Source organism: Petaurus breviceps, unplaced genomic scaffold (assembly GCF_028583685.1).
Source record: "Petaurus breviceps papuanus isolate PSGF00001 unplaced genomic scaffold, PetGlider_PUasm1.0 176, whole genome shotgun sequence".
In the NCBI taxonomy this organism is placed as follows: domain Eukaryota; kingdom Metazoa; phylum Chordata; class Mammalia; order Diprotodontia; family Petauridae; genus Petaurus; species Petaurus breviceps.
Window position 1 is genome coordinate 6,605,297 of NW_027185771.1, and position 24,844 is coordinate 6,630,140.

Here is a 24,844-nt window from a genome sequence, read left to right on the forward strand (position 1 = left end):
ACACACTTTATCTTGTCTATCTCACCTCTGAGACCATACGTTCTAGAGGGAAGAGACCGAGTCTAAGTCCCTTCATAGTGCCTTGCTCAGAGTAGGTGCTAGGGAAATATTTAATGGTCTGGAGTTTGTAGAATAGCCATCCTGGGGGTGGGGGTCAAGCTCCTGGGACCCCTCTCTCCAGGATAGTTGAAGTGACAATTTTAGCTCCTACATGGAAGAATGAGTGGAATGGAGCCTAGCTGTTTCTCTCTCATTGGAACAAGCAAGTGTGAAAGGAGGTAGCACCCGTGGGGGAAACTATTGATGGAACTCCTCATTCAGAAAGCTGGGTGATTGGTGGTTGGTGACTTTCCTGAGGCAGAGAGAACTGGGTTCTTTTCTCATAGGTTTCTCTGAGAGGGAAGAGGCATCAGCTGATGTAGAGCTGGGTATATATCAGGCAGCAGACAGCTATAGTTCTGCAGAAGAGGGGGAGTGAGGGGCTGTGTGCATACTCACACGCTGAGAGGAAAAGCCGAAGTCACTGCAGAGGGTGTGTGTGTGTGTGTGTGTGTGTGTGTGTGTGTGTGTGTGTGTGTGTGGTGTGCATGTGTGTGTGTGCTGCTGCTACTGCACTCGTTCGGCTTTTTTTTAAAATCTGTAGTGAAGGAAGCGCTTACATTAGTTAAATCTGAGAGTCCGAGGGATTGGCTTGACTAGATCTCCTTCCTAAATGAATGAAACAAGACTGAAATGAAGCATTTCTAGGTAAGTTCTTCCAGGAAATTTAGGGGGAGGAGGGAGGCCAGGGTGATGGGAACTGCATGATGGTAAGCAAGGCAGAGGTACCACAAAGTTGTCCATTTGGGGGTCAGAATAGTTGTGCCATTAGTGGGAGTGGGGGTGGGGAGGTCACAGCCACCATTGGGGGAAACCAATCAAATTGACTCGGGAGAGGGTAGGCTAATTCTTTTTAGCCCTCTCAAGCTGTTTAGCATCAGGAGATACTGTACAGATTGTGACGGGGTGAGCTTCCATGATCCTGTGGATGTTATACATCTGAACAAGTACTCCAACCCTGGGTATCTCTCGATTGGAATAAAGGGGTTGCTCTGGGTTGATTCTCTCAAACTGCCTAAAGGAAAGAAAAAAATCTTTCTGAAATATGTGGATTTCCCAAGGATAAGAGCCCTTGACTGTGGGAGTGTATTGCAGGCATCAGGTCCCCATCCAGCTATTGGCCATCTTTTCAAACAAAATGTTTAGCCAAAGGAGGGAGAGTCCTGAGGAGGGTGGGTGGCTGACAGGAGAAGCAGCTGTTTCCCCCCCCCCCCCAGAAGTACCTAGGAACTCCCTACCCCCTTGTTCCTGGCATCTCAGAGGCCCTAGGAGTGGCATGCTGTTGCCAGGCAGGGTGAGTTTCCTTCACTCTGAGGTTTGGAATGGGCAAGGGATGCTGCAGCTTAACCCACTGCTTGGGGGGGGGGAGGGATATAAGGGGTGACTCATGCAAATCAACCTTCCAATCACTTGGTGGAAGTTGCATTTTATGTCTGTGTTTCAGGACAAAGTAGTCATTGAGGGACCAACTGTAATCTTCCTCTGAGTAAAGGAGTTGAACGTTTGGGTTACTATCTTTTCATTTGCTTGTTTGGACCAAAGCAGGTAGGTAGACAGCTGTCTGTGTATCCTATCTAAGTATCTGTTGGGTATGTGTCTGTCCATGGGTATGTGTATGCCCACCATCTGTCTGTCTGCATTTGCACAGGTGTCATTTCTGTCTCTCTGAATTATCATGGGTCTGTTTATCCACCTTTGTCTGCCTGCCTTTGTCATATTGGTTTGTCTGAAGCTACATGAGTCTTCTGTCTGTCCATGGGGTGTATGTCTAAGAGATTTTCTCTCCTCTTCTCAATAGAAATAAGTCCCAGGACCCAAACCTAATTGGTGAGATGCTACTCTTATTTATGTAAACTATTATTATTTTACAAACAATGGTAGAAGATTCTGTTCCTTAGCTGGGTTTTATTTTCATCCAATTTCACCAAGTTCCCTAAGGAAGCTTTGTTGCAGCAATTGTTTAAATCTTTTGATCCCAAAACTAGAGAACTGAACCATTTTGACCTTAATGTAGGGGGAAAGTCTAAGTAAAATACCCCCAACAAGGATAGTGTCTACTTCTGAACTGGCAATTTTCCCACGAGAGAAAATCAGTCATGAAGATTTTTTTTATTGTCTATATGAGTACCATTGGTATGCCTAGGGTACCAATGCCCATCTCCTATTTTCCTAGAACATTTCTCTGGACTGCTCAGAGCTGCTGATGCATCTGACCATAAACTGCAAAGGTCAAGGAGAATAGCTACCTAAGAGATGGGGGTGGAGAGACACAGACCTGGGAGCCCAGGGCGTCCAGTTTTCCTGCCCAATAGACTCTAGCTGCCTCTTGTCAGTGAACCTTTAACCAACCAACCCTTTGGCAGTTCCTGAAGCAGGGTGCTTAAGATGGTCTGGTTGGTCTTTCATTCCCCTAACCTTCCTGGGCAAGGTTGCTCCCTTCCCCTCCTCAGAGATGTCTTCCAGTTCATCCTACATACTTGCTTGTTTGTACATAATTGTGTCCCTCCTCAAAATGGAGGCACCTTGATAGCAGGGACTATATTGTTGCTTTTCTTCGTATCTTTAGTGCTTTGCACAAAGTAGTTAATATTTACTTGTTGGCCGATTGACTCAGAGCATTCTAACCATACATATTCCCATCTCTAACATATGATCATAAGAATTAGAGCCAGAAGGACCTCAGAAATCAACCAGTCCAACACTCATTTTAGAGAGGAGGAAACTGAGGCACAGAGAAGGGGAATGACCCACCAAAAGATGCACAGGTAACATGTAGCAGAGATGAGATTCCTCTATTCCCTCCCTTCCTCCCTCACTCCCATCAAAGGTTGTTCTCTGGAGAGGTTTGTCCTGGCCCAAGAATCCTGAGGGGGGATTCCTGAAATATTGAGACTATGTCTATAATAGTGATGTCAACTCAGGGACCTCAGCAATCAATCCCTCATCTTTTATTTTAAAAAAAGGTGGGGAGGAGAATATAAGAAAGTTGAATGGGGAGTTAGGAGATGGGTAGGACCAGAGCACTTAGAGTTGCTTCCAACTTCTTAGTGTTAGTACTAACTCAGCAGCTGCTAGGTAGAGTTATAAAGTCACAGACAGTTGTGAGACTGATATCATAACAAGGGACGAAATTGCCACTCCTCTCCTCTAAAACCTTCAGAGACTTCCTATTGCCTATTGGAAATATATGTATACATATATAAAATTAAATAAATATATATAGAATGGATAAAGGTATATACGCGCATGCATATATGAATGTGTGTATATATACACATATGCACACATGTGTATATACACATAGATGTGTGCGTATTACATGTGTGTATATGATACATACATATATAATATATTATATGTAATATATAATAATATAATGTATTATAAATCTGCCTTTTAATTCTGGTATTCAAAGCCCTGTCCAGTGTGGCTCTACTTTCCAACCTTTCCAACCCATTCTTTCCTTGTTTCTTTTCATGGACTTTATTTCAGTTAAGCTGAACCAACTCTCCTCCTTCTGTCCTTCCCTCTCCTCCCATACTTTTTAACCAGAATTGCCTCTGCCTTCTTTGTTGAAGTCTCTCCCTTCCTTCAAGCACCACCTCAGATGTAATTCCCTGACTCCCCAAGGTATCAATCCCTCTAGGTTCTTATCTTATTTCTTTAACCCTAGCTCAGTGTCACTTGCAAACAAGTACATTTACCTATTAAGCACTAGGAACTGTACAAAACACTAGGGATACAAAGAAAGGAAAAAATAGAACCCTTGTACTCAAAAAGCTTACATTCTTTTTTTTTTTTTTAAAGCAATTGGGGTTAAGTAACTTGCTCAAGGTTACATGGCCAGGTGTTTCTGGGTGGGTGCTAAGTGTCTGAGCCTGGATTCGATCCTGACACTGGAGCCGGTGCTCTTACTCGCTGTGCTACCTGGCCGCCCCAAAAAGCTTACATTCTAATGGGGGATACAAAGTGTAAACAACTTTGTGGGCAGTGGTGCAGTGGGAGGTTTGGGCGGGACCTGCCGTCACCCAAAGCAACAAGTTTCCATTCAGGTTACAAATCTTGGATTCCAGAATCCATCCAGATCAAGTTAAATGACTTTTTGGGTCTCAGCTGCCTTGTCTGCAAGGTGAGGATGACTTCTTGCTGATCTCAAAACAGATATCAAGACAAGGTGATTTATTGAGCCCCCTTCCGGCTCTGAAATCTATGATTATAATCTATTTCCAAGAGCACACCTTTCACGAAAATAGATTTTTAAATTTTGTTTATGCCTCTATATCTGCCTGATATTTTCCTTGGTAGAATGTAAACTGCTGGTGGGCAGAATAGGTTTCATTTTGCCTTTGCATTCCCAGTCAATCAGATGGTCATTCAGCCAAGAAGCCTTTGTCAGTCTTTTTTCTGTGCTCCAGGTACCATGCTAAGCAGAGGGGATGCAGAGAAAGGCAAAAACACGGTCCTTGCCCTCCAGGAGCTTGCTTGCTAATAGAGGAGACTTTTCTTCATTGGTAAAATGTAAATAATACCACCTACTTCCTAGGGCTGCAGTGGACAGAGCACTCAGCCTATAGTCAGGAAGACCCGAGTTCAAATTTCACCTCAGACACTTACTTGCTGTGTGACCCTGGGCAAGTCACTTAACCTCTATTTGCCTCAGTTTCCTCAACTGTAAAATGGGGATACCAAAAGCTTCTATCTTGAAGATCAAATGAAATAATATTTGTAAAGCATTTAGCGCAGTCCCTGGCACATAGTAAGTATTACATAAATGTGAGCTATGCCTCCAAAAATTTCACCAAGTAGCCAACTTTCTGATGTCTTAATAGCCTTTCTATCCTTAACTTGACTGATGAGTCAGTCCGTCAATAAGCATTTATTTACTAAGTGCCTATTAATGCTCCAGGCACTGTGCAAAGTGCTAGAGATACAAAGAAAGGCCAAAGATAGACCCTGCTCTCAAGGAACTCAGAATCTAAGAGGGGAGACAACATGAAAGTGACTGTGTACAAACATGATGTAGACAGGATACATCAGAGATAATCAGAAGATACAAAGTGCTAGCATTAAGGGGGATCAAGAAGGACTTCCTGTAGATGTTGGGATTTTAGCTGGCACTTAGAAGCCAGGAAGACAGAGACGACAAGGGAGGGAGGGAGGGAGAACATGCATGAGTAACAGCCAGGAGGCTGGAGTCACTGGGTGAGGGAGAAGAGGCAGCCCTCTGCTTGAAGCTTTTCTGTCTTGGTAGAACCTACCAGAGCTTGGGTTCTGCTAGCATAATCTCTTAAAAACACCTCCACACCACATTGAGAAACTGGAGGAGGACATAGGCAAAGGGGAATATTTGGGCAGTGGGGCATAGCAGGAAAAGTGTGTGATGTGAAGTCAGGAGACCTGGGTTCCTTCTCTAGCTCTGCCATTTATGAGCTCTGTGACCATGCGCAAGTCAGCTGCTGAGAAGTAGAATGAACTGCCATGAAATGGTAAGGCCCCTATCACATGAAGAAGGCATTTAACTAAAAGGGAATCATTCACTGGGCCAGGGGCTGGAGTAGATGATTTGTGAGGCTCTATCTAATACTAAAATTCTGATGCAAAGAGGCACTCAGTGCCACAGTTTGCTCATTTGCAAAATGGGCATGAAATTTATCCACTTACCTCCCAGGGTTGTTGTCAGGAAAACATTTTGTGAGCTTTAAAGTGCTGCAGAAATATGAATAAAGAGTGAGAAATCCTGAGTACAAATCTTGGCTTTACTTTCTACTACCTAGATGACTGTGGACAAGTCAATTAACATCTATGGGCCTCAGTTTCCTCATTTGTAAACTCAAATAGTTTGACTAGATGATAGTTAAGGTCCCTTCCAGCCTCAAGTGCTATGATCCTTTCCTATATCAAATGAAGGATAAACGTGAATAACTCTGTTTTTGTGTTGCTTTTGCAGAAGCTAAAGATGTGGATATTCTCCTTAAGATCTCGGTGTTTTATGTGGTCCAAAGCCCTGCAGATTCTCTAGGAAATGAAATTCAGTCACCAATCCTAGCTTCTTTCTGTCTCTGTCTCTCTCTGTCTCTCTCTGTCTGTCTGTCTGTCTGTGTCTCTCTGTCTCTCTCTCTCTCTGTGTCTCTGTCTCTCTCTCTCTCTGTCTCTCTCTTTCTCACTCTCTTGCTCTTTCTCTCGCTGTCTGTTTCTGTTTCTCTCTTCTCTGTCTCTGTCTCTCTCACACACACATGTCCACTTTTCCTCTCCCTCTTCATCATCATGGAGAACCAAAGCAAAGTTGACAGCCCCACCAATATGTCCCTGGTGGGCAGTGACACTGTCCTGGGCCTGATCGAGTACAAGACTGTCTCTGTCTTTTTGGTGCTGCTGATATGTGGAGTGGGTATCATTGGCAACATGATGGTTGTACTAGTTGTGCTGACCACTCGGGACATGCGAACACCCACTAACTGCTACCTGGTCAGCCTGGCCTTGGCTGACCTTATGGTACTTGTGGCAGCTGGACTTCCCAATGTCTCTGATAGCCTGGCTGGGCAGTGGATTTACGGGCATGCTGGCTGCCTTTGTATCACCTATTTTCAGTATCTTGGAATCAACGTCTCTTCTTGTTCCATCATGGCATTCACTGTGGAGAGGTAGGAATATTTCTTTCACTTACATTGCCTTGCTTATATCACAAGGCTTCTATATGACTCATAAAGTTCAGTCTTACCAGAATTCAGTCACTTTGGGAAACTCTAGCAAAGTCTGGGAGGGAGTCGTGACCCTTTGCAGGGCAAGTAGAATTTTAGAATAAAAAGATCCTTGGATTAGAAGACAGGAGACCTAAGAACCAGGGCTACAAAGAATGAGGTCCTTACCACTTCACATTCTAATCCACATTCCCATATCTTTAAACTGGGGATGACAATAGCACCTACCTCTCAGGCTTGTGAAGATCAATTGAGAAAAAGTAAGCTTCCCAGCTTTGACACTCATTAGCTGTATGACCATAGCTTGCTTGGTCACTTAACCAGCTGAGACATAGTTTCCTTGACTCAGTCCCTACCTAGTTATTTGCCCTTGGGCATTTACCTTCCTCTCCATCACCCTAGGCCTTTCTTACTGGGGTTCTCCACTTTTATGCATGCCATGGACCCTTTTGGCTTTCTAGTGAAGTCCAAGGATTCTTTTTCAGAATAATATTTTTAAATAAATAAATTAAAATCTATAGGATTATAAAAGAAACCAATTACATAGAAATAGTTATCAGAATTCTTTTTATAAAACAGCTTAAGTTAAGAACACCTGCTTTATAAAATGAGGGAATTGAACCAGAATAAAATAATAGTAGACCACATTTATGTAGCTCATATGGTTTACAAAGGATTTTTATAATCCCTAACTTGTGAGATAGGTCATGTCAGCATCATTATCCTTTTGCAGACAAGGAAACCAAAGGTTCAGAGAGATCAAGAGACTTACCCAGGGACATACAGCTAAAAAGTGTCCAAGCAGGATTCATAATCAGATCTCCTGTCTCCGAGTTCAACATTCCTTCCCCTATACCACTCTATTTCTAACTAGATGATCTTGTGGCTTTCTCCTTTTCCAATGTGTAATTTTCCAGATTTGAAGTGTTAATCCTGCGTCATGGATGGGCCACTGAAGAAGTAAAGGGCTTTCCTGAGGAAGTGATGGAGGCAGGCCATAGACACAGTTCTGTGGATTGTGTCCATAGGGTACCTGTGCTCCCTCCCCACCATGTGACTTAGTACTGTCGGCCTCATCAGAAATAACAAGTATCTAATGAGTCCCTATTCCATCTCCTGCACCATGCTAGGAACTGGAAGGGCTTGAGAAATGTCTAGGATCAGCAGGGGCGAGCTTGGACCAGCTCAACAGGCTCCTGAGAGTCTTAGGTTTCAATTTTCAGCCTGAGCTCTTGTCATAGATTAAGGCTTGATCTATTATTTTGTTGATTGTCTATACTTAAGAAAGTGCAGGAGAACATGTTAATAACACAAATTAAACTTAAAAGGGAATTATGCATACATTTACTTAGAGAGCTGGGTGTTCAATTTTTAAGAGCAGGCCCCTGAAGATATGACTCCCACCTTGATATGCTCACCATCTAGCGGGTCTGTGCTCTGTTCTTTGCGTTCTTCAGGTACATAGCTATCTGCCATCCCATGAGGGCCCAGACAATGTGCACAGTGTCCCGGGCCAAGCGTATCATCACCGGGGTCTGGGCGGTCACATCGGCCTACTGCACGCTTTGGTTCTTTCTTGTCGACATCAACATCACCAAGAGCCAAAGTCTGGAATGTGGTTACAAGGTTTCCAGGAACCTCTACTTGCCCATCTACCTGCTGGACTTTGCCATTTTCTTTGTCACCCCCTTGGTGGTGGCCACTGTCCTCTATGGGCTAATTGGGAGGATCCTCTTCCTGAGCTCTCTCTCCCACATCACCAGCTGTGCAGGCACAGAGGGCTACCCAGAGGGGAGCACGCCAGAGAGGGGACAAGGCACCAAGGCAGAGCAGGGCAAGGCTGGTGGTCGCTTGCGAACCAAAGGGGCCCTGTCTTCCAGGAAGCAGGTAAGATGGGTCTCCTTTCTTGTTTGGAGTGGAAGGCACAGGGATAGAGAGATAGAAAGGTCTGAGGTAGAAGCAGCGTGAAGGAGGAGAAGGAGAGAGGCACGCAGAGCAAGAGAGAGGCAGCGTGCAGCAAGAGAAAGGCAGAAACAGTTGCATACCCACAGAGAGACAGTCAGACAAGAATTTATGAAGAATTTACTGTGTGTGAACTAGATGGTGCAGGAGATAGAGTACTGGGTGTGGAGTCAGGAAGACCTGAGTTCAAATCCAACCTCAGACAGTCACCAGCTGTGTGACCCTGGGCAAGTCATTTAGCCCTGTTTGTCTCAGTTTCCTCTTCTGTAAAATGAGCTGGAGAAGCAAATGGTGAACCACTCCAGTATCTTTGCCAAGAAAGCCCCAAATGGGGTCATGAAGAGTTGGACAAGATTAAACAGCAAAATCAAAATCTTGTGTGAAGTTCTGTGCTAAGTGGTAAGAGATAAATAAAAAAGGCAAAAAACAATGCTCCTTGCCCTCAAGGAGCTCACATTCTAATGACAAAGGCAGTGAGATATGAAAAAAAGGGAGAGAGAGCAACAGAGAAATGCACATACACACAGAGAAAAAGAGACAGTGATGGATAGACATGCATAGACAAAAACAAGCAAGGGGGCAGAAAAAGAAGAAAGGGCTTTAGGAGAGAGAAAGGGCAGAGAGGGAGGCAGGCAGGGAGGGAGGCAGAGAAGAAGAAATTCAGGAGACAGAAATGCAAGCTTGGGTCCCACATCTACAGTTACTCTTAATAGGATTCTGAGGAATAGAATGCTAACAGAACAAAGCTGAACAGAGGAGGAGAAAAGAATATGTGATTTTTCCAGCTAACGATTGCCACAGTTTCAAATTGGCCCAATTTGATTTTAGTATCTTTAGTGCACTTTCAATACAAGGAAATATAGGGTTTGCTCTCCCCTGAAGAAGCTCAGGGAAGACCCACTGGGCACCCCCACCAGCTAACTCCTTGTCAGGATGGTGACATAAAAATCATCTCAGGATTCATTGATAGGTACTGCTGACTTTATATAGGTTTTAGTTACATCTGCAGGACAGATACAATGCAATTTTATAGAGGGCAGAAGTAGAAGGTAAAAATTTACACATCAAAGAATAGGTAACAGCAGGGGATGATCTGCCTAAGGTAAAATTGTAAATTAGTCATCAAACGCCTGGGAAAAACCTGGAATCTGCAGATTAACCATTAACAATGGAGTTCTACCTAATTATTTAACATGCTCATGGTAAGTAACTAGAAGTAATGAAGCTGAGCAGGAATTCTATCACTAACCAATTAATCACTAGAGCTAAGGTGTCTCTGCTAAATTCTTCGGGCTCCATCTAGTTATGTGACTTGTTATCTCAAGCTAGAAGTAGCAATATTTAATTTTTTTTTTGGAAAGGGGGAAGCAAGGCAATTGGAGTTAAATGACTTGCCCAAGGTCACACGGCTAGTAAGTGTGATCAAGTGTCTGAGGCTGGAATTGAACTCAGGTCCTCCTGACTCTAGGGCTGTATTCACTGTGGCACCTAGCTGCTCAATATTTCAATTTTTTATGACAAAGAGGGTACTGGAGTCTGTGTGTGTGTGTGTGTGTGTGTGTGTGTGTGTGTGTGTGTGTGTGTGTGAAGAGAGAGAGAGAAACAGAGACAGAGAGACAAAGGCATAGAGAGAGAGAGAGAGACAGATATAGAAAGAAAAAACATGAAGAACAGAGTAACTAGGCTAGGTCCCAGACAACTGATCCATTGGGGCATGGGTGGGGGGCAATGTTTGCCAGGTTCTTTTAGACACAGACCTAGACTGCTTTCCTCCAGGAAGCTCTAAGAGAGACTATAAGCATTTACTGGCCCCAGAGCTTGGGGAAACAGGAGATGCCTAATGAGATGCTTTCATGTATGTTTTGTGTGTCAAGAAAGGTCAGTATTTAGGTTCCCTTCTCCTCCCGTCCCCCCACTCTCTTCTGATCCAAGAGTCCCCAAGAGGTTTTCCAGCATTCTTAGATTTCTAAATAACTAATAAGTGCTTAATAAATGCTTTTCATTCATCTGTAATCATATTCTACTCCCAGTATACTCATGCTGCCTCTCAGTGAGGACTTGAGTATTCCCTATCCGTAATATGAGGGGGTGTTATTAACAGCTACAAGCCCAGTGACTTGAAAGGGATTAGGCATATAACAGCCTAGCCCAAGTGATTAAGATAATCTCTTAATGCAATTAAAAATAAGATTTTAAGTATTCCCCCTTTCCCCTCCTAGCAGCCCCCACTCTGGATTTGCTCTATTTGTCTCATCAGACATTCTGAGGAAAGAGAGGCAGCACAGTTTGCTTGAGAGATTACTAGATTGGGAGGTAAAAGATCTATGGTTAGGATATATCAAGTCTACTCTTTACCATTGACTGTCCATGTGACCCCAGAGAAAGTTGTTATCTCACAATCAGTCAGTCAATAAACATTTATTAACTGCCTCCACTGCAGGCACTGTGCTAAATGCCAGAGGTACAAAGAAAGCCAAAACATAGTCCCTGCTGCTCTCAGGGTTCTCACAGTCTAATAGGAGACACAACATGCAAACAACCATGTATATATAATTTATAGGCAGAATAAATTGGAAATAATCAGAGGGAAGGCACCAGAATTAAGGGGGTTTGGGAAAGGCTTCTCTGAGAAGGTGGGATTTTAGCTGGACTTGAAGTAAGTCAGGAAAGCCAGGAGGCAACAAGAAGAAGGGGAAGATAATTCCAGGCATGGGAGAAAGCCAGTGAAAATCTGTTTCTTTATCTGTAAAATGACCCAATTGTATTAATAATTACAATGGTATTATGGGAGAAATATCTCCTCTTTGAATTCATGTGGTAGGGAACTACTGCCGATACAAATCTACCACAATGCACAAATTATAGAGGTGAGAAAAAACCAAGTTTTATTATTTTTAAGCCTAGGTTCAGATCTCAGACAAAAAGGGAAATCTGAATCCCAGTTAGGATTCTAACAAGGTCTCTTATATACAAACTTATGTCAGACTGACAGAGCTTCATTCTTTTATGCATTGCAATCTTCTACATTCCTCTTAGGCCATAAAAATTAGAAAAAATAGATTCAAAATCCCATGCTTCCTTTAATATCATAAAACTTTGTTAAACAGAGTCATAATCTCATACATAAACAAATCTAGCTAAAGAGACTCTATAGGTAAACTAAGTCAGGTTACAGATTAGACTACATTTAGATTCATCACAAACAGACTGAGTAAGGAAGGATATTTAGATGTTACCAAGGAGTCATAGACAGCTGAGATTCTTCCTCTGACCTCTTATGTAAGGAATGTTTAAGACCTTAAGTAAAATTTCATACCCCATGCCCTGACTTTCCCTTATTATTATTATTCTATGAGTCAGGTTTTGGTCAGGTGTGGTTAATATTAATAGAGGATAGGCTTTGAGTTAACCGAAAATTGTAGGAGGAATGGCCTCAAGCCCCAAATAATAAAACAATAAAAAGGAAATAAAAATTCCCATTAACAATAGCCAGGACTTTAAGGTTTGCAAAGTACTTTATGTTTATTAAATCAATTGAGTCTCACAATAAGCCCCATTTTACAGATGAGGAAACTGAGGCACAGAGAGGTTAAGAGGCTTGCCCAGGCTCACATAGCTAGTTAGTGTATGAGGCAAAATTCAAATCCAAGTCTTCCAAATCCAAGTTTTATGCTCTATTTACCTTGCCACTCCCCCATCTCAATATCTAGCTCCCTCTACTGAGATCAAGGGTTCTTGACCTAGAGTTCATGGTTTCAGAAAGGAGCCATGGATAGATTTCAGGGGGTCCATAAACTTGCATGGAAAAATAAATGACATCTTTATTTTCACTAGCCTCTTGCTGCAATCCAACATTTTGCATATTTCATGCATTTAAAAATATTATTCTGAGGTGGCCATAGTTTTCACCAGGCCACTGAAAGAGTCCTGTACACAAAAAAAGATGAAGAACTCTTGGAGCAGATGGTCTACTGGTACTAGCTTTACATCTGTTATCCTGTGATAAGGTACATTATTAGGGATGTCCCTGCATCTGTCAGAATTGACAGCCTCAGGGCTGTTTCCGTTCTATTCTATGCACATAACTCCCTAGGTGGACCAGGCAGGCTCACTGGCCCTACTCCAAATGGGACTAGACAGAAAGGTCTTCAGTTTGCTCTTAGGTGACTTTTGTCCTCTTGAGACATGCTTGGTGAGAGAGATAGCTTGGCCCTCTTTCCTTCTCCCTTCCTACCATGCTGGACCTTCTTTGAACCAATAGAACTCCTGTCCAGGGGAGAAAGAGAAGACTATCAGATTGCTTCAGAGTAACAGGTGGGAAATTATCTGGAGAGAATGCAAAGCATACTAGCCAAATTTCTGCCAATAGGAGGTGGAGATTGGCAGTTTTCCCCTCCCCCCAACAGCCCCTCCCGTCCACTAAGACTGTTTTTTCTTTGTCTCCTGACTCCCCTCAGTCCAGGAATGAAGAGGAGGGAAGCCCAGGGTGTATGGCATGGGGAAAGCTAGGTGGTGTCAAGGAAGGACCCGCTCTTGGAAAAATTGGGAGACCAGGCAGGTTTGTCTTCAAAGTCCTCCTGGTTTCTATCCCTCTTCTAACCTTTTATGTCCTCTTTTTTTCTAATCCTTTCTCCCCACTTCCTTCCCTTCTGGCTCTTAGTCTGTCCTAAAATGATGATTCCCACTTAGGTCAAAGAACAAAAGGAGGAAGAGAAAGAAAGCATTCCTACTTTCTTTAGCTCCCCAGTCTGATTTCTTTCAGATTCTGGAAGTAAGAGGCAGGGCTTATTTTCCTAAAGCTAATAACCTGGGTTTCCCCCTTGTGAGTTAATTTTCTCAGAGTTTCACCTGGTAGATCTCCAAATAGCTATATTCCCAGGCCCTTTTCTCATTCTTCATCCCTCCTCCCCCATGGTTTTCTGACATTCCTTGAGGTGAGTGTAACAATGCCTTCTTCCTCACCTGTTCCCATATCCGATCTGCTGCCAGGTTTTGTGGTCTATACCTTTATAGCATCTCTCCTATGTGATGCCTTCTCTCCTCTGACATCTCCACCTCCTTGGGAAGACTCCCATCACTCCATTTCACTATTGAGATAGGCTGGAGGGTCTGCCTGCCACAAGTCTCCCCCAACTCCAATCCATCCTTCACTCCGCTGTCAAAAAGCATCTTCCTAAAGCCCAGGTCTGACACTGTTCAATAAAACCCAGTGATTCCCTGTTACCTTCAGGATCACCTATAAAACCCTCTGCTTGGCTTTTAAAACCCTTCATAACCTAGCCCTCTCCTACCTTTCCAGTCTTCTTACCCATTTTACAACCCCACTTTAATGCACTCACCAACAATGACCTTCATGCTGTTTCTCCAAGTCTCTCCACTTAGAACTCTATGCCTTTTCATTGACCGCCCCTCCCCATACCTGGAATGCTCTCCCCTCCTCAAAGCCACCTTCAGGCTTCTTTGGCTTATTTCAAGACTCAGCTCAAATCCCACCTTCTGCAAGAGGCCTTTTCTGGCACCCCTTCCTTGTCCCTACTGCTATCCTTATGAGATTACCCTCCATTTACACTGTATTTATCTTATATAGTTGTTTTCATGTTGTCTCCCCCATCAGAAGATGAGCTCCTTTTGAGCAGAGATCATTCCCCCCCTATCTTTGCATCACCACATTTAGCAGTGTCTGGCATTCAGTAAGCACTTAATAAATGTTTGTTGGCTATTGACTGACTACTGAGTCCCCTGTCGGCTTCCCTGCCCTATGCTCAGGCTCTACTTTCAAATCTCTAGAGTTGGTGTGGGTGGAAAGGAGGTGTGAATTGGAGGGGAGAATAGAGGCAGTGCCTCATAGAAGAACATTCTTTGATGACCTGAGTTCCACGCTTATTAACTGGATGACAGTAGGCAAAACATGACACCTTTCTGAGCTTCAATTTCCTCTTTTTAAAAATGAAGATGATAAAAATTACATTACATATAGTGAGTCAAAAATTGTAGAAGGATCTGTTGATAGGCATGTCTGTCAATTACATCATCCATGAGGCAGAGACATTATGAAAGCTGGTTTATTATGCTGAGAGCATAGACTCACTGTATGCAAAAATCAGTGAGCCAGCCCTGAGCAGCAGTTTTAAGCTACATGATACAGGTTTTGGTTACATAGGCAGGAGTGGCACAATGGAATTTTACAGAAGGCAGAGGGGTAAAGTAATGAACAGAAATCAAAAAGAACAGACATCAGAAAGAGAACATCTGTGTCAGGTAAAACAGGAAACAGTCTGTAAACACAAAGGTGGCTGATATCTCAAGCTGGAATCTGCAAACTAACTAGTTAAAACTAGGACTATGGTCTGATACCTCAGCTTGATTTTGGAGGCCCGAGAATCGGGGGAGAAACTTGAAGCCTTAAGGTCTGCAGATATTTCAAACTGGGCTCAAATTCTGTCTTCTGCAGGAGGCCTTTCCAGGTGGCCCTTTCTTGTCCCTAGTTCCTTCTTAAGTAAATGCTCATCGCAAGTGTTAAATAAATGGTGGTAATAGAATTGAACTAGAAATTCTCTTAACACAGTACCATAGGATTTTGTTAAGATTCGGTGAGATATTTATTGTATGTCTGTATGTATGAGGACAGATTAGATAAAGCATTTATCAAACACCAAATGCCAGTCATTTGTGTTAAATGCTGGGTATACAAAAATACAAGCAAAGCAAGACAGTGCTAGCCCTTGAGGAGCTTACATTATATAGTATAAGATAATAAGGAGAGGGGAGGGGAGGGAAAAGGGAAAATGAAAAATGAAAGAGCAGTAGCATGGGCTGGAGATGCCAGAGAAATAGCCTGGAAACCTGATTCCTTGTAGTGTCCAAGGGGCAGAACCCAAGGTCTCCATGGGGGGTGGGGGTGGGGATGAGATGGGAATAATGCCCAAAGTAGATGTAGCACATTCTGGATGTTGCCAAACAGTGGCCCGGAGGCCCACATGCAAGCAAAATAAGACCCAAAGTCTGTAAATCAGAGCCAGAAGTCCCAGTTCATGGAGTCTAAGGCTCTGGGGAAGTCCTCTGTAACCAAAGTGCTAGATAAATGCCAGGTCTTATTATGAACAAGAAATCATAATTATGTTAATTATTAATAATTTATTTTATTGATGACACTAAATGGGAGGTAGCATGTCTCGCCACTTCATCGTAATGCCATTTGGGTGTGGTTGATGTCGGCATTCCCAGCAGACGAGTTATTGTCTACACTGTTCTCACAGGTCACCAAGATGCTGGTTGTGGTGGTGGTCCTCTTTGCTGTCTTATGGATGCCCTACCGGACCTTGGTCTTAGTGAACTCCTTTATAGACCACCCCTACCTTGATCCATGGTTTCTCCTATTCTGTCGAACCTGCGTCTATGCCAACAGCGCCATCAACCCCATCATTTACAACCTCATGTCCCAGAAGTTCCGCATGGCCTTTAAGAGGCTGTGCAAATGCTCAGAGGAAGATCCCCAACGGCGAATGGTCTACTTGACCACCACTAGCTACAGTGTGGTACAGGAGTCCTTCCAAGCCAAGCCCAGGGTCTTGGGCAAGAAGCAAGGGCAAGTGCAGCCTCGCTTGGAGCAGGAGCAGAGGGCTGAGGGTCCCCAGCAGGCTGATCAACCAATCAGTCAAGAAAAACCCTATTTCAGTGTGGTCTAGCACCCTCCTGTTACCTCCTGCTTTCTCATCTTGCTTTCTCATCTTGCTCTTATAACCTTGCATGACTGAGTCCTTCTACTATTCTTTGTTCCTTTAACCTCTTAAGACCCTTCAAGTCAACGAAAGAGGTATATGACAAGATGTTGAAGAGATATCACTTAATGATGAATGGACCAATCTTAACAGAGAAGTGCTTTCCTACTAACAGACTGGAGAGCCTGGTGGGCAGCTCAGGGCACTACTCTGGAAGCAGTAGCAGTAGGGTCAAGAATATGGAGATACAAGATATTCCATATTGGAGAAGGAACTGGGAGTGAATGTAGGCAGTCCAAGTAGACCAAATCTTTGGCATTTTCTACTTTTCCAAGTACGGAGAGACTCTGGACCCCCAATGTGACTCTGACCCCGTGAACTTTCTTCCCAAGGTTAAGGACCCAAGGAAAGGATAGGCTTTGGCTATCTGGAAAATAGTAGGATAAATGGAAATTGACTATATCATGGTACAGAAATATTGGCCTTTGCTTGCCATTAGACCTGATATATCTAATCCTCAAAACAAAGTCTCTTTGAATAGAAAAAAATATAAAATTACACTAAAAAATAGCACTAATTGAAGGCAGAACTTAGGTTTTCTGTCAACTTGATTTGGGAAAACAGTGAGAGCTGTTTTCAGACCTATATAGGACTTTATGGAAGGGATATTTTAAAAGGAGCATAATTATTAATGTCTCCAACACAGCCCATTATATGCTAAGTTGTGGAGGCTTTTAGGAAAGATATTCATTATATACCCTAAAGAAGCTTAGCAATCTAATGAAGAGAGGGATCGTTTTTGAGACAAGTATTCAATATTTCTGTAGTATACATCTTACATGATTCTGAAATTCCTCTATATATGTCAAGTTCAGTGAAGGGTGATGGAGGAAATCAAAATTATGCAAATATAGCACAGCTCAAGAATTCTGCTGGGGCATTCTTCCACTAACACACCAGGTAGAAACCACATATCCAGCTAAATAATAGGAGAAAATCAAACAGAAGAATTTTTGTAAGTCCCTCTCTCCAGCAGAGCATAGGCTTCCCCAGACCCCCACATCAGAGTAGAGGCAAGAGAATGCTTCTTTGGGGCCCTCATCTGCTGCTAAAGCTATTTTTCCCTCCTCCATCAAGCTATCATCTGATGTTATAATGATTCTTCCTCTAAAGATGGGGGGGAGGGGTAGGTGGTGCAGTGAGCCATGGAGTCAGGAGGACCTGAGTTTAAATCTGGCCTCAGACACTTAACATAAAACTAGCTGTGTGACCTTGGGCAAGTCACTTAACCCCAATTGCCCTGCCCTCCCCCCTCCAAAAAGCAAAAAAACCCAAAAAACCTCACCATGCCTGGATGACACACGTGTAGCTCGGGCACCTCTAATAACCTATAATAATTATATTATAAATATAATAATAAATTTAAAAAATTTTTTCTTCTTCATTTCCCCCATGGAAAGTTCCCCCAGGCCTCACTGCCCTTTTGGTTAGAGTAGGTCAATTCATTTCAAATCCCAGCATGCCCCTCTCTGCTAGTGCTATATATCTTTGGAGTTTGGAAAAACCCCAATGAGACATTTAGCATCGTTAGAGGGGAAAGGGTAGAGTTTCCAAGTTTTGCATTGCATTCCTGCCACTGTGGCAAAAGTTTCTGTGCCTTGCACACTTCAGGTTTCTTGATATAGATGAAAGAATGTGGTATGATGCAATATACTAAAAAAAATACATAAATAAATATTAGGTGTTTAATACTTGTGAGACCCTCAAAGACAAAAAACAAACCAGTTCTACCCCTCAGACAATTCAAGTTCTCTTGAGAGAGAACTTTCTCCAACTCTAAGATCCTATTGTTCTAAGGGAAGCTGGCCAAAGATTCCTGGGACTCAAACAATAGCTACCTGGAAAAAGGATACAACTAACTGCTTCTGCCCTGCCCATTGCTGTTGCTCAGTTGTTTCAGACTTGTTGTGACTCCATTTGGGGTTTTTTCTAGGCAAAGGCACTGGAGGAGTTTGCTATCTCCTTCTCAGCTCATTTTACAGATGAGGAAACTGAGGCAAACAGGGTGAAGTGACTTGCCCAAGGTCACACAGCTAGTAAGTGTCCAAGGCCAGATTCTGAGGACAGACATTCAAGAAGACTCAAGTTTTTGACTTTATACTCAGTAGTATATCCATTGTGCCACTTAGCTGCCCTGCCCCTACCCATGGCCACAGATAAATGCCCAGTGAACCTTGAGAATGCCCAGCTCTGCCCGAGACCTTGCCTTCGGTCACAAACATGCTGTCAGATGATTGATGGTTTTGTACTTCAACTTTTCCATGAAGAGTTGATGTTTAATTAGTTTAAATTAGTGCGAATAATGAATTTCCCTGAAGTACAGTACTTCTTATTTGAATTAACACTCCGTATTTCCACTAGGCTGTAGCCAACCACCACATTTTACATAATTAGAACTTCAGAGAATGTTCATTCATGTCCATACTGACCATTTCATCTGGCTGTGCCTCAGAGGTAGGCATTACATCTAGGTCTTGGCTTCCTTCTCTGGTGTCTGTTGCTTCTCCATCAGCTCAGTGGGAAGGAGAAACCAAAAGATGTGAACACCTGGATGTTAGAGGCTGTGTCTGGTTAGAGAGACCATGCAGCTAGCTTTGACCCCACCGAAGAGTGGCACAGTAGACTGGGAATGAGCACTGGCATCAGAGACAGCGAGAGGGCAAAGTGGATAGAAGACTGGTCCTAGAGTCAAATCCAGCCTCAGAAACTGGGCAAGGCACTTAACATCTGCCAGCCTCAGTTTCCTCATCTGTAAAATGGAGAGGATAATGGTGTCTATCTCCCAAAGTTGTGGTAATAAAATGAGAAAATGTTTGTAAAGAGTTTTGCAGACCTTCAAAGTGTGACAGAAACTGTGGCAGAATAGTTGATTAGGTACTGTTGACAATCATAGGATCACCATCACAGAGATAAGAAAAAAAAACACACCAGTTTATTTGCCCTCAAAAGACAGGCTTCATTGAACAGTGAACCCTTAGCAGTAGTTTTAAGCTACACTAGGTGGTGCCATAGTGCTGAGGCTGGGGTCAGGAAGACTCATCTTCCTGAGTTCAAATCCTGCCTCAGACACTTACTAGCTATGTGACCCTAGGCAAGTCACTTAACCCTGCTTTCTTCAGTTTCCTCATCTGTAAAAAGAGCTAGAGAAAGAAATAGCAAACCATTCCATTATCTTTGCCAAGAAAACTCCAAATGGAGTCACAGAGAATTGGACACAAGTCAACAACAACAATCAGATAGGCTTTGGTTCTGTAAGCAGGATTCGTATGATGGAATTTCAAAGAGCAAATAAGGTCAGATAATGACTTACACATTAGGGAACAGTCGGCAGAAGGGAAAGATCTATCAGGTGAAACAAGAAACCAGTCAGTTAACAAGGGACAGGTAGTTGACATCTCAAGCTTGATTTTCAGAATACCTGCCTGCTGTCCTCATCTTAAGTAAATGGAAGTGAGAAAAGGAAGCCAAAAATTCTCTTGTCACAGGCACTCTGTCAGTGCTAATTATTATTAACCACGTGACCTTGGACAAGTCTCTTGGACAAGACCCAACTTCTGTTCCATAGGGTCTTATTTTCTTTGATTCTTTTTCTTCTGACTGGAACACAGTTTATTCATCTGTAAAATGAACAGATTAGTTCAGACCTTGAGCTCCTTGAGACACTTTCTTTTGCCTTTGTATTCGCGGTATTTGCAATGCTTCTTAGCACATTGCTGGTACACAGTAGGCACTAAATAAATGCTTATTAACTGCCTGAGTGACCCAAGGTTCCCTTCTAGCTCTTTATCTTGTGATCATGTGAAATCCTGATTATGATATTCTGTTTCCTCATTTTCCCCCTTCTTCCTCTCCCTTGACTGAGCAATGAATCCTGGAAAAGTGAGAGGGGAAGGAGTGATTAAAGGAAGAATATAAGTAAGCTTTGTCTCCTCAAGACCAGAGAAATACTAGGAGGTGGACAGAAAAGAGCCCAGGACTTGAACTCAGGAGCCTCAAATTCTAGTCCAGATTGCCCCTTAAAAAATTACATCATCTTGGAAAAGTTTCTTCATTTCTCTGGGCTTCAGAGATGTTTAATGGGGAAATAGCATCATTTTTGCTCAGAACTGTCAGGAAGGAAAAGTGCTATGTAAAGGCAAAGGGACTGGAAATATTATTGTAAAATACATTGATAAAGACAGTTGGGAATGGGCAGCCAACCCTTTAGGGAAAATCCAGGGGAGAGGAAGGTGCTCATCGGGAAGGACAAAGACCTCTTCTGGGATTGTCCCAGCTTGCTTGGAGATCTCCTCAGCATGTTTTTGGTCTGGAATACAAGGTGGAAGGAAAAAAAAAAGGAAACATCAACTAAGACCTACAGCTAACCCTCCCAAATGAACTTGCATGTATTTATGCTGTAGTTGTGTGTATGTGTGTGTGTGATGTGTGTAGTGTGTTTGTGTCCTGAGTCCCAACCCCTAAAAATGCCAGCTCCTTGAGACAGGGACCAGATTTCGTATTGTCTTCTATAGTATAAGGTCTTCAATAAATATTCAAAGGCGCTGATGATGATTCACTTGCAATTTCTTCCATTGGCTTTCAGGGATTTCACAAGATGTTATTGTTCATCAAAGAAATTTTAGGTAAAGAAAGAGAGGCAGCCAGGCATAGTGAGAAATTAGATGAGGTAATTGTAAAGCACTTAGCACAGTGCCTGGCATGTAATGAGTGTGATATAAATGTTAGCTATTATTATGGTAGAGAAAGATCTGGCCTGGGAGAAATAAAGACCTGGGTCCAAGAGATTCCTGTGCCATCTAGTGACTATGAGACCCTGGACAAGTCTAGGCAACTCTCTAAGAAGATTCAAAGTTTTGGAGAAGGTATAGATCTGTACTGGCATAGGGATTTTCTCCCTCTAGGAATTTCCAATACTAGTGAAATAAAAGATCTGATCCCTATCCTTCAGGTGAAGGAATATAAATATCTCTACCTTCCAGAGAACTTTTGGTTAATCACTTTGGGGGGGTGGGGCTGGAAGAAGAGGAGCTATAGTGGGAAAATCGCTGGATCAGGGAGTCTGATGGTTCCAATTCAGGCTCCACCACCTTTTAGTTGTGTGACTGTGGTTAAGCTTAACTATCCTTAGCCTCACTTTCCTCATCTGGATAGTGGACTTGATTCTTTCACTATCTATCTCAAATACCCATTGTGCGGACCAAGTGAGAGCATAGACTTAGCACTATATCGACATTAGCTATTAAAATTATGATTATTTGTGGTGATCGAATCCAATGCATCATAGTTTGGGGGAGGGGAAGGTGATCCTAGATTTTTGTGGGGCTATACTGCAAAGAACATGATGGAAAGACTGGGAGAATGGGGTTAGATGGAGACTGAATATATTTATTGTCTGAGGACCAGCCCAAATAAGTTGGGAGAAACTCATCTCCAGTTTGGCTGCCAGCAGATGAATGATATAGCCTCAGTAATCAACAAAGACCAGCTGCCAAGATGTCTTGGGGAAGAAATTCCTACACAGATGAAATAATGGATCTCTCCAATCTTGAGCAAAGCACTGTTTGCTAAATGCCTTTGGGTAATCAATCAACAAGCATTTATTAAGTGCTAAGTGGCCAGCACTGTGACAGGTGCTGGAGTTACAAAAAACGAACCACTTTCTACCCTCAAGGAACTTATTCTAGCGAGGAGCCAACAGATGCATAAAGAATTATATGCAAATGGATAATTTGGAAATATGTTTTGCACGACTTCACTTGTATAATTGGTATCAAACTGCTTGCTTTCTCCAGGAGGCAGGAAAGACAAGAAGGAGGGAGAGAATTTAGAATTCAAAATTTTAAAAAAGTGAATGTTAAAACATGTTTTCATGCAATTGGGAAATATTTTATGAAATAAAAATATATGGAAAAGAAGAATTATGTGCAAAATAAATGCAAGGCAACTTAAAGGCTTCCTAGGTTCTTCCTAGGGTCACTGGACAGATTTCAGGGCATGTGTGAACTTGGAAGGGGTAAAATAGCTCTTCTTTATTTTATTAAGTCTAAGTGAAATTGAGCATTTCCTTCAATTACTTAAAGTTTTGAAGGAAACAAGGTGAGGAGTGAACGCATTCCAGGCATGGGAGGCAGGCAGGGCAAAGATGCAGAGAAAAGAAATGGAATGTTGTGTGTAATGAGTACATCTGAAAAGGCATCCGCTAAGTATTCTTAGAAAGGGCTGGGAGAGAAGGTCAGTCCCAGCAACTGAGATAGAGCATGGCCATCCATCTCAGCCCCAGGCTCAGGGGGTTGGAATCAAAGACAAAAGGATCCTCATCCCAGGCCAAAGTGAGGCCCTCATTTCCTGTGTTTGTGCCTACTACTTGGAAGGCCTTCTAGGGGAGCCTACTGGAGGAAACAATGATAGGGTTTGGCTATAGAACCCTTTGACATCAGTAGCCTTTCTGTCCTTCCTTCCCACTCAGGGGATCACTCCCTCCATCACCATTTTCAGGGGCCTTGTCCTTTTCCCATCTCCCTCCAACTCTCTTGTCACCACCATTTAGCCCAGACTGTGTAAAAGGGAAGAGTTGCTAGTGTCCCCTTTCCCAGAGGGGGCTGCAGTTAAGCCTCATTTCTTTCAGTAGGATGAAAGGCTTTGCTCTTTGTCAGAGATTTTCAAGCATCACTGAGCAGGAAGGTTTGGGGCTGGTGGAAGGGAGGAGAGGACATGGGGAGGGGGAAGGAATGCTGTTGGATGTGGCTGAAGGATGTACCTGGGAAGAGTTGACATCCATTGCCTGTGACTGGCGATCCCACCCACTCAAAACAGCTTCCACCTATACCTGGAAGGAAACCTCAGAGTTGGAAAGGATCTCAGAAGTAATGGAGTCTAACCTCAAGTGGAGATCTATGAAACACTACCCATGAGGGAAACACAAGGGCTAGGCAACATCATGAGCTGATTAATCATTGAGAAGCATAGAGCTTGAAAGGGTTGTTGGAGATCATCTGATTCAGTCCCCTCATTTTAGAGATGAGAAAAATGAATCCATTAACCCATTTACCCCCAGTGTTATGAACAAGGACTTAGGGAAATAGGATAAGTTCTTATGGAGGAAGAGAGAGGAAGAAAGGGTGTATGGAGCATGGTGTACTACCATCCAGGATGTCTCATTCATTCAGCAAACACTGCATCTTCTACATGTCAAACCCTACGCTGGCTGTTGTGTTAGTATACAAAGAAAAGAGAGCTAAGTGGGACCAAGTCATTTAACCTCTATCTGCCTCAGTTTCCTAATCTATAAAATGGGGGTAATAATAGTGCCTACCTGCCAGGGTGGTGAGGAGCAAATGAGATCCTCTTTGTAAACTGCTTTGCAAAAATGCTATATAAGTGCTGGCTATTATTATTAAGATATGAGGATCTCCTCCAAAAGAGTTTCCAGTTTAGTTGGAGAGATATAGTAGGACATGGACACAAACAAAGGATGTATGATAAGTGTCATAGAACCCCTACAGAGACTGGAACAAAATGGCAAAATGGGGAGGGAGAAATTATATTTGTCTGGAGGGATCTGGGAAGACTTCATGGAGGAAGTGCATTAGATCTGGGCCTTGGAATGGGGTGAATGAGGGAGTTTCAGAAAGAAGGTGGAATAGGAACAAAGAGAGGAAGGGGAAGAAGCTCAGGGGGTGTAAAGGGAATGGCAAATGACACAATTTGACTAGAACAAAGGGGACATGAAGGGGAGTAAAGAAGGATAAGTCCAGAAAAAAAGACAGAACTATCTTGTTCAGGTCCCCAAATGGCAGGCAGAGGCTTTGAACTTTATTCTGTAGGTGCTACAGAGACATTTAAGAGTCCTGAGCAAGGAAGTGACCTGATTGGGCTTTGATTTGAATGCTGAAGAGTATTAGGGTGGATTGGATGAAGTAGAGACCAGAGGGGGAGATAGCCCTCCTTGTGGGTATTGTAGATGTGACACTGACATGGGGGGGTCCAGAGTGAGTGAGTAGCCTGAAAGTTACTTTGCTAAGGGAAAACTGGAGTCCATTAATATACAGAGCCTTCAAAACCAGATTCATCTACTACATATTTTTGCTAAGCTTGGAAGAGCGGGCATCTCCCCTGCTACAATCACGCAACATCCAGTGGACCGTTCTGTGTGATCTCCTCCTACCCTGTGCCTTTGTGCACAAGGGACCCTAGAAAAAATGAAAACAGGTCTGCTGGAATACTGAATGCTGCCTGAAAGAGCTTTGCCACTGAAGATGAAAGACTTAACTGATTGCTGAAATGCTTTTGTTATTGCTTCGTCTGGAG

The 24,844-nt window shown here is 43.0% G+C and overlaps 1 protein-coding gene across 1 annotated transcript; it reads left to right on the forward strand.

Annotated features, from left to right (window-relative positions):
* Positions 1-6,348: 6,348 nt before the first annotated feature.
* LOC138159575 (thyrotropin-releasing hormone receptor-like) lies at positions 6,349-16,444 on the forward strand. Its single transcript, XM_069085920.1, has 3 exons — positions 6,349-6,740; positions 8,255-8,684; positions 16,016-16,444. The coding sequence occupies exons 1-3, from the start codon at positions 6,364-6,366 to the stop codon at positions 16,442-16,444; spliced, it is 1,236 nt and encodes a 411-aa protein (XP_068942021.1). The 5' UTR covers positions 6,349-6,363.
* Positions 16,445-24,844: the final 8,400 nt, after the last annotated feature.